The sequence below is a fragment of the Pomacea canaliculata genome, linkage group LG6 (assembly GCF_003073045.1).
Source record: "Pomacea canaliculata isolate SZHN2017 linkage group LG6, ASM307304v1, whole genome shotgun sequence".
Classification (NCBI taxonomy): domain Eukaryota; kingdom Metazoa; phylum Mollusca; class Gastropoda; order Architaenioglossa; family Ampullariidae; genus Pomacea; species Pomacea canaliculata.
Genome location: NC_037595.1, coordinates 2,578,301 through 2,588,820, shown reverse-complemented (window position 1 = coordinate 2,588,820; position 10,520 = coordinate 2,578,301). Strand labels below are relative to the sequence as shown.

General features: G+C 37.5%; 1 protein-coding gene across 1 annotated transcript; it reads left to right on the top strand.

Moving 5' to 3' along the window:
• Positions 1-433: 433 nt before the first annotated feature.
• Positions 434-9,581, top strand: LOC112565754 (baculoviral IAP repeat-containing protein 3-like). Its single transcript, XM_025241483.1, has 7 exons — positions 434-1,087; positions 2,373-2,879; positions 3,218-3,396; positions 3,749-3,791; positions 4,064-4,189; positions 4,466-4,585; positions 6,144-9,581. The coding sequence occupies exons 2-7, from the start codon at positions 2,423-2,425 to the stop codon at positions 6,353-6,355; spliced, it is 1,137 nt and encodes a 378-aa protein (XP_025097268.1). The 5' UTR covers positions 434-1,087; positions 2,373-2,422; the 3' UTR covers positions 6,356-9,581.
• The last annotated feature ends 939 nt before the right edge of the window (positions 9,582-10,520 follow it).

The window sequence follows — 10,520 nt, the reverse complement described above, 5'->3', positions numbered from 1 at the left end:
AACGAGAGCTAGAATAGCAGGATTCGCCTTGGGAATTTCCGTCCTCTTCCCTGGAACACTGAAGTGGAACGGACTGATCTGGCGCTAGGGGCCGCAGTGTTAGCGAGAAATTAATTAATGTGGTCAGTGCGGCCACACAAGGTATTCTGAGTAGTTTGCTTTCCCAGAATTTCGTCACTCACGGATGGTGGGCAATTTACAATTCGTGACCTGACATTAGTTCTCTAAGTTAATATATGGTGAATCACCATTTTATTTGACTTAAAAAAAAAAAAAAAAGACACCGTTTAGTACAGATCCGGTAGCCAAGGTTTCTTATTCGTATGATGTGGGAGTCACCATCCTAACAAATAAATATAAAGTTGGCTCCGGAAAATTTGTGGTCATAACACGCACCTCACACCCGATAGTCAGGGACTTTTTTCTTTTCCTTTTTTTTTCACTTCTCCATGAAATTTTCTCCTAATTTAAATCTGTGTACGTAGGCTTAACGCGTCTGGTGTTTCCTTGAAGTCGGGTTCACGTGAAACAGTTGTTAACAGACAATTCTGACTAGTCCATACCTCCACCCGAGTCGACCCCGCAGTGGTCGAGATCCAACCTCTTGAGGTCGACTCACTCAAACTGAAAACGTCAAATCGTCCAGTCCACGTTTGCTAGATCCATCCGTGAATTCAATTCGCATACATACAAAAAACTCTAGAGTGGGAAGGTCGACGGTGCCAGCCTGGAGGTGTATACACAAGTTGGCGGTGCCAGTGCAAAGATCGCAGGTAGGACTAACCTGAAGAGGGTTGTGTTATTTCCCCTTGCTGTGAGCTCTTCGGTGCAAAGTCGCGAAAATTTTGTTTACTCAGCTTGGATAAACAGAGAAGAAAATACAGTTGTCAGCATCTTGTTGTTATTAGAATGTGTGATCTATTAAACGAGACATCTGGATATTATAATGAGGAAATAAATTCATGCAGAGAATCAGATTGCTGTTTCAGAGATTTTCTTGCCACCAGTGTATTACTAATGTAAACAAAGATGACGGATTAGCTGGACCTCGGAAGTAAAACTCACACGTTCGGGTTTTTCACGTATTGTGAGTATTATATTCTGTCAAGCATGAGTGGTATTGAAGAAAGTCTTTCTGATGCTGTCAGTACGCAAGTATTAGACGATTTTGCTTGTATCAGTGTATGCTTTATTTTGTTTCCCTTTCAGATGCGATGGATATAGTTCGAAAACCAGGGGATTTTTATGATTTTTGACTGCTTAAAAGAAAAACTCACAGAAAAGTCAAAACAAATGCGCTTCTCGAATGGCATGAAGCCATAATTGTAACCTACCGGAAAGAAAGAGATCACAAATACTGTTAAATGATGTCCCTACCATTTTCCAATCTAATTTGGTCACACTATTTGTCCAAACATTAGCAGACGACTTTTCATACCCTTTTCCCGCTGAATTTTCATTGAAAAAACCCACGAAGACTATACCAGACATGATAAGTAAACTTCTTCTAAACATTGCAATAGTATGGTGTTTCAATAGAGTAATGGCTGGTGGGCAGGCAGTGTTCGTCATTTGAGTCAGACCCCATACAAATCCACAGTGTCTGATCTTTACCAAATTTGACAGGAAGATTCTTTTTGTGTCTCAGAAGATTGTGGGTATTTTTGGTTGGTGTGTGTTACTGTGGAGCATATATATGTTCTCTGTTCTCCAAATAAAAGCAACCAGAAAAAGAAAAACCAACCAGAGCTAATTGTAACATACCTCTACCACTTATACCAAACATCAAATCAGACTTTATTGTCTGTCGAGGAGACCCAGGAAAGAAATTTTTCTTCGCTCACAAGGGCAGGCATAAATACTCATACAGACATTTAACACACAGTTAGGAGTAAAGATACAAGTGGTATCTTTTATCTTTTTATAAAGTTGTGTCTTTTAAGACATAGCCAACGAGAACTGGGGAGATTGGGGGGGGGGGGGGGAGAAGAGAAAGAAAGGAAAAGGGAGGGCATGTCATGTGGGACACATTTTATCTCTGCTGTTTACTAGAAGTAGATTGCAGTTCCTCTTGCCTTCTTCCTTCTCTTGATCTGCTCAGAGCACAAATGCTCCAGAGCAAGACTCAGTAATACTAAATATTTATTGGCATAGTCTATGCTGCCATGCAAATACAACACAACATTAGTCTATTGGTTAATATCAGTTTCTTTTGACAGTCTCATAATACTAATAATAATAATTGTTTTGTGATTTGTGACTTTTGATTAGCTGTCTACCTTTAGCTTTCGCCAGTCACATGTTATTTTGCCTTATTAATGCTTTAACAATGGAACTTTTATGATTACATTCTAATAGTATTTTTGCTACAGTTTGGAAACATGGCCAAAGTCCACTCTACGTCAGTATATGATTTCTGACCATGACGCAGCAGAGACAACAAAGTTCACCATCACATATCAACCTTCTCAGTGAGCGAAGTCGCTTGGAAACATTTCGCTACTGGCCAGTGACTGCCACACTGGAACCTGGAAGGCTTGCACAAGCAGGATTCTTCTATATAGGACCACAGGATCGGGTCCGCTGCAGATTCTGTGGTGGTGTTCTCAAAAGCTGGCAACCTACTGATGATCCCTTTATTGAACATCAGCGATATTTTGCGCAGTGTCCATTTATTAATGGGGAAGATGTGGGAAATATTCCCATTGAAGGTTCACAGACTTCAGTGGTGGCAAGTGAGCAGCTTCATCCAAGAATGTTTCATCCATGTAGTCCTCATTATAACACCATAGCAAAGAGACTTGAAACATTTCATGAGTGGCCAAGCAGGACTACTCAGAATCCAGAAGAACTTGCAGAAGCAGGATTCTTTTACTGTGGTGAGTATACATCAGCATTATTGGTTAGGCAAGTTGACAGGTTGTCCTTGCCCAATCTAGTTGTACAGGCATAATTTTGTGCCCTGCATAGTATGAGATTGGTTATTTTAAAAAGCATTAGATGTAGTCTTATAATGACTAATACTTAAAAGGACATATTTAAGCTGTACTGTAATTCTCAAATTACTTGAAACATTTAGTATTGACTATCCTGACAAGTGAGATATTCTATAGAAAAAAATCTCATGTCTCGTCTTTCATGTACCTTGTATACAGAAAAGAGTCGGACAAACTTAAGTTTGAAATAACATTTTATTTATTTACTTTTGTTTTTGCAGGTGTAGATGATGCTGTGCGATGTTTTTTTTGTGATGGGGGGCTTCGAAATTGGACTCCTAGTGATGATCCTTGGGTGGAGCATGCTCGGTGGTTTCCTCGTTGTCCATATCTTCAAGAAGAAAAGGGCTCAGATTTTGTTGCTAGCATTTTGCAGAGGTTTCCACAGACACAGCATGAAGTAAGATGCTCATACTAGCACTTCAGGGTTACAGACCTGAGGTGGTTTTTTTTTTCTCTTTTCTCTTTATTCTCTTGCATGCCATCCTACTTGCAGAAACAATCTCTTGACATTTTTCCCACACGCAGAAAAGAAATTTCATCAAAATTTACCAGTACATCATTGTAATAAGGTAGTGGTGAATGGAAAATTTCCAGAAAATATGTTCTTAACTCGTGGAGTTTTTACAGCATTCAGCATCTATTTAAATTGTTAACACTTTCATTTAATGTAAGTGATTATTGATAAATTTTCGAAGATTCTAAGGAGAGTTATTAAAAAATGAGCTATATATTTGTTTCCTTTTTGAAAGAGAAGACAAGCATACCAATGGGCACCACAAACTCCTGCACAAGGTCAATTTTATTCTCTGTACTGTATAAGTTGGTTCCAAATTTTGTCTTTAAAACAATACCTATTTTTAATAGTATGCTTGAAGCTTTAAAATTATATTGAAAATAAATAATATTGTACTTTATTTAATAAAATAAATATCTTAGCACCTTATCACTTGTGCATGTAGGTATTTTAAGTCAAATTTTTTTTTAGTGTTAAGTTATAGAATCATTATGCCGTTATAACTTCCTATATTCCTTACAGACTGTTTTAAAGGCTGTTTACTTTGTAGCTGTTCCAGCTCATGAAAGGAGGGAGACAAAAGCTATGGAATCAGAAGTTGTCCAGGAAGTCTTGAAAATGGGATTTGAGCCAACCCGAGTGCTTGCATCTGTACAACAGTTGATGACCACTACAGGTGTTTTTTTTTTTTTTTATGAATTCTAGTATGCATAAAATAGTGTGTGCATTTGCATGTGCATACATACTTCCTTTTATAATACCCGCTAGTGATTTATCTACTTGTGTAGTCAGTATTTAATGTGGCATTATTTCCTCTCTCCTCATTACGTTTATTTTTCAAACTCTGTTTTTAAACATTTGTGTCACTTGTATACCAAACATGCAGTTAACCTAGATAGCTGTCCACAAATGATGGAGAATTTCTGTGGAAATGTGCAAATAATTTGTTTAGGAGGGCAGCTCCCTTCTCTGGCTCAGCTTTTGGACAAACTGTTCCAGGAAGATGATGTCCAATCTGTCCAGGGGCCACCAGAGCAACGAGAAGTTGAGCCAGTCTCGCATTTTACATCTGGTATGGATAGTCTCTGCCACTATACTTTTTGCTAAAGTACAGGCTGGTTAAAATATGGCATCTACTCCTACAATAAAGACTTAAATTCAAAAATGTTTTTTTACCTTAGCATTTTTAAATTCAGTGTTCTGCTTTGTCTTATATCAAATCTAAGTGGTATGTTGTTGTCTCTCATACCTCGTTCATAAACTCCAGACAGTATAGAACTCCACTGCACATCTGGTGCTTAGAGCTAGGAAATAGGACTGTCACTTCTCTCTTTCGTTTTCTGCACTGGTTACCCATTTGTTCTTGCATTCAGACCAAACTGTCCATGCTGTGTTTTAATTCTTTTGCAGGCTCGTGCCCTGACTATTTCTCTAAACTTCTTTTCCCCTACATCCCAGCCAACCACTACCTTCATCTAATGACTATATCTTAACTATTCCTGTCACCAGAACAACATGTCACAGAATGTTCAGCTACTGTGCAGCAAAACATTGGAACTCTTTCCCTTTCCCTATCCCGCCATTGAAGCCTTTAAATGCACACCAAAGACAAACCTTCCTTTAGCATTACTCCTAACAGTCAACACAATGCTACTCCTTTTTTAACCCCTCCTCCCTCTTTTTTTCTGTTTATTTTGCTACTGGTCATCCTCTGCAGAATCATGACAATCTTAGTTCTTGTTACGTCATTCCTCTTTGCTTTTTCTAATTTTTTCTTCTATTAGTCATCAGGACTGTTGTTCACTTCATATGTTGTCCATGTCTCATTCTTGTCTTAATTCTAAGAGCATGCTCCTTACAAGCAATACTCTGATATACAAATCATGCATTTATTATTTCTAAGTAAGGATACTTGCAGCTATGATTGCAAAAACACACTTGAATCATTTATAAAAAATTTTCTTCAAGCATAACTCAAAATTCATCAATATTTCATAAGTGAGAGATTTAAATTAAAACGTTTTTAGTTTCTTATTGTTTGTAATGTAAATTTGTGAAAATGATCAGCTAACCTATACTCAACATAGTGCTTAATTTTCACTATCAAACAGCAATGAAGCCCATTCTGGGATGCTGAAAAGTGGTTAACAGGAAAGAATTATAGAATAAAACTTGTGCGTAGACTGACTTTCTTCCCTTTATTAGACTTAATCTCTTTTCTGCAATGTCTTGTGAAAAATTAACTGGTCTGCTCTGTACCATGTAGTATTCTGTCAAGAGGTCCTCTGAAGGCTGTTTAATGTAGGACAGCATAAGTGTATACCTTGGACTTTTTTCCACATTTTACTCTTTTAGTCATATACTAGTGCACATTGTTTAGGAGAACACAGTAGATCATCTTGAATCTACATATGACTTGAAATCCTGATAATAGGGGGTGTGCTTAAGCAGTTTTTATAATTTTGTAATTTCCCTTGTCTGGAAGAGCTAGTTGGTAGAGAAGAAATCCTACATTGTGCAAACAATTTATTTGTTGTATGTTGATAGAGCAATGCATTAAAACATCATCCATCTTGTTGAAAAATATATACAAGTAATTTTATACCTTACAATGTATAATTCCCTTACAGGCTCTGAAAGTAGAATATTACCTTCCTCTGAAGTCAACTTAGACCCTGCGAGTGACAGGATACTTTGCAAAATCTGCATGGACAATCAAGTAGAGATGACCTTTCTGCCATGTGGTCACTTAATTTGTTGTGCTTTATGTGCCCGCAATGCCCATACCTGCCCCATGTGTCGCAGGCCTGTCAGAGCCAGTATCCGCACATACCTGTGTTGATTTTAATGCAGGTGCTGTTGCTGTGTTTTGTTGAGATTTAAGAGCTTTGTGCTTTATTCATCTTTCAGATTGGTGTCAGACAAAAACTGTTCTTGTAAACATTGTTTATAGTTTATTGTGATATTAAGTGAGAAATGGAAGTGTGTAGATAAAAATGCTGTTGAAACAAATGAAGGAGATATGTAGGTGTGAATGACATTTGATTTTTTTTCACTCCTCTTTATTATTTTGCACTCATTTGTGCAAGCATTCTTTACTATTTTATTTTAAAAACTTGGGGTTTTTTTTCCTTTTTTTCAGGAATTCAAAATTTTAGTAAACTGTTAGTGTCAAGAGTTAGTGCAGCAATTTAAACTGCTGTAAAAATGAAAAATGGCCATGGAATAGTTTACAGATTCACTTATACAGATTTACCTTTTAAAAAAAGAGTTGTGACTGAAGTATTCAAGGTTAGTTCATTGATAGTATCGGTTGGATATGCTGGCTCAGCAGAGCATGTAACTGAACTGGTGGAAAAATGGAAGATATATGGATAATCCAAACAGATGTGTGGAGGATAGCAACTGCAGTAAAACAAAGTGAATCGAAGTATTGTCATTACTGTATAATATTATATGTTCACAAACGAGCATGTACATTTATTTTTGAACAATGTTTGGTCAGCTGCTGGCACTGACTAGAGTTCTCAAAAATAAGTAAATAGTTTTTATTAAAATCTAACCATATTTTTGTTGTGACCATCAAAACAAAGTCACAAAATTACATGTATCCTACTTCAAAAAAGAATGTCAGTAATGATGCATAAAAAAATAGCGGGTAATACATTATTTATAACAGTCACCTTTTGGACTTAATCTTCAGATATACAGTGAACAATACAACTTCATCAGTGCTTGTATGAAATCTGTAGGAAAGTTTTAAGATGTTTACATTGGTGAAATGAGCTATTTAGTTTAGGGTTCTTTTGTGCATGAAGATATCTAAATGCCATTTTAAGTTTTCTTCTGTCTAGTAAGTATAGTACTATTCTTAACACCACTGTGACTAATTTATCACCTGTGTCATATGATTAAATTTAACTCTGTAATGCAAATGGATTATTATGAAAGACAGCTGTGATTTATCTACAGTGGCATGTGCTTGTGAATTATTTTATAAAAATTTAGCGCTCTGTTTCTGTAGTTATGTAGCTGTAATTTGTATGAAAGAAATGAAGGTTTAATGTATTTACTGTTAATATGTGACCTACTGTAGTTATTTTTCTTGTTAATTTAGAACAATTTATAAAAAAATTAGTACCTTTAATGTCACCTTTTTTTCATACCAGTAACTTTTGTATTGTATTTTATCTCTGAAAAGTTTTTCTTTTACTTGCCTTTTCAAATGTTACATACAAAGCTTAGAATGGTGTCAATTGGAATGAATCCCTTTGGAAAGTAAATATCATTGCTTGGCTGGTACATGCTGATCTCCAGTTGGTACTAGTCATCAGTGGGGGTGGGGCTGGCAAGGTTTTCCACCATGCTGCATACAAAATTAACCCTTTAATGTTGTGCGTTTTTCGATTTGGATATGACTGTTGAAGATCTATTCAGCCATGCTTCTGCTAACAGCTTCACGTCAGTGATAAGAAAATTTTGGATTACTTTAAAGATGACTTTGCTTGGGCAGCCAATTAGGTTATGATTCTGTAGTTTTGACACTGTTTACTGTTTCCTTTCTTTGGAATGTATGACCAGTGACTGCAATCATTTGTTGGGCCACTCATTTTCTTTCCAGATTTTTTGACAAAGAATGGGTTTACTCTTTCTTCCCATGTTACTTGAACAGCTCAGCTAGGATATTGTGACTTCCCTTCCGTCAGACTGAGTACAGTTATCAACTTGACCTCTTACCTTAGGGCTAATAAGTCTGCAAGTTCACTGGTTGTAGTCTGGTTGCTTTAGAGGATGCTGAAGTCCATCTTAGGTATCGGAAGTTAAATAGGTCATTGCAATACTCAGCCCACTGGTTGCTTGTGGTTTATGCGAGAAGGTGACCATTGCTCTCTTTGATAACTGAGCTCATGTGCCGACTTTGCTGTGAGATGGTCTTAGTTGCTGGCATGGGGTATAGCTCAAACAACCATAGTGCTGACTTTCTTTTCAGCAGAATGTGGAGTAGTGACTATGGGCTATGATTTGAAAGCAAATAACTCATTCGCTAGTCACTATGTAGGGAAAGCGGAGAGCTGAGCGAGTAGAGCACTGGCGTCTGCACCAAGACTGGTGTGGCGCAAGAACTTCCGTCAGTCGACCAACTGTTGAGGGATGGGGAAGAGGGCAGCGAGGAAGAAAAGATGGAAGCCACCCTCACATAAAGTTATTCTTAACAAAAGTGAGGTCTCGTAAAACCTCACTCCTCATATAAAGCTAACCCTAAGAAAACTTGAGTCTCACTGGGGAGTGAGGTGTTAAAAAAGGGTGGTCCGGTGGCGCAACGGCAATACAGTGAGAGTTGACTGTCCTGGGTTCAGATCTCGTCTCGAGCGCGTTGCTTTTTCTGCCTATGGCTAGTGTTTACCAGCTGGCTGCCTTAATGTGATATAGCTTTAGTTGCTGGCTCGACGTACAACAACAATACCCCTTCTCCCTAACAGCTAAAAGAAAAGTTAGCTAAGGACATTCTGTCATAGTGTGCAGTCCATAAAACACACCACTCTACGGTAATTTGTCTTTTTGTGGGTTCTTTCGAAACTAGCGTGTAGGTTGTCTGTAAGTCGTTTGTAGAGCTTAAAAAAAGTAATAGTGAGGCTGCGTGAATCTTAAAGAACCTTTAAGTGTCATGTGGTAATGTTTACTGTTGTCATTAAGGATTAATATGTAAGGAGATTTTGAAGCTTTGCTTTTGAACTTTCGTCCATGGAATCATTTTACAGCCAAGGAATGTGCTACATAATGTTGTTTTTTTTTTTTTTGGGGGGGGAGGGGTTTGGGTCATTTAAACGATAAAAAAGTTCAGTTACCTCAAATATTTATGTGTTAGGGCAGAAAGAATATTGTTAAAATGACTTTATTTAAACTAAATAATTCAAACCTTTTTTTGATGGATCCTTAATGCTTTAAAGTTAAGGTCATTTCCGTACTCTGGTATTTGCATTTGATAAAAGCTGCTTTTTTGCATTTATAATTTGTCAGTTTTATTAGGTCTGACAACATATTAAACTCAAAGAAAATGTTACTGGTAATGAAGTTCTCTTTAGTGTTGTATTGTGTAATGAGCGTAATAATGTGTGTTCACTTTCATGCAATGTTAATCTTTGGTTGTTATGTTTTGTCTTTAAATTGCAACATCCAGGAATCTCTGATGCTCATTGTAAAATGTATGCTAACAGAAGGCCAGTGCGCGCGCACACACACACACACAGAGCAAGAAAAATTGCGAGTCTCAGAATCGACAGAGAGAGAAATGGTACACGCCATCTTAGATCACTTAGAGCGGGAAACAATATTAAGGTCACAAAGAATGCAGACTGTCTTATGTCACATCACTCTCCTTGCTAGTCGGGGAATTATCCCACTAGCTCCTAAGTGTAGCTGTATAGTCCATTTTCTATGTACGACTGTACTTAGTGGCAAATCTGAGCTTCTTGTCCAGCCAAGCCATTAACTCTGTCGCTGTTGTGACCCGGATGCGGATGTCTGCCGTGCCCGTGCAGTCTCCTAAACTTTTAGCTCGCACTACACGTCAGAGGAAGATGCGCATGATCGTATGAAGAACAGACTACCTGTCTCCCCAGCTGCAACATACTCTTTGGCACAATGAAATGTCTACAATACGGATAGAGTAACTACACAAACACACGCACATACCCGTGTGTGCACGAAAATGCAAATACTAGCATGGGTTTATGTGTACCCACGCATGCCCAGACCCAGAAGAATTGGAATTCTATAAGTATGTATATGTGGATGCAAGTGCAAACATTTTTACCCCCACTTCCACAAGAATTCGATGGACGTGAAAATTGCTAATGAGGCTCTCAAGAAAACACGTACTGAAATAAAGTCAAACATTCTTGGAATCTTGAAAAATGCTTTGCTATTTTATTATCAAAAAGAATTCCATTAATGCACACAAACATAATAACTTAATGAGTCAAAAGTTGAGAAAAAAGGATTTGCGG

Excerpts from the sequence above, each read along its gene's own strand:
- LOC112565754 (XM_025241483.1), top strand. The coding sequence starts at position 2,423 with ATGACGCAGCAGAGACAACAAAGTTCACCATCACATATCAACCTTCTC. Across the intron at positions 4,190-4,465 it reads ACAGTTGATGACCACTACAG|GAGGGCAGCTCCCTTCTCTG; the intron begins GTGTTTTTTTTT and ends TAATTTGTTTAG. Across the intron at positions 4,586-6,143 it reads AGTCTCGCATTTTACATCTG|GCTCTGAAAGTAGAATATTA; the intron begins GTATGGATAGTC and ends ATTCCCTTACAG.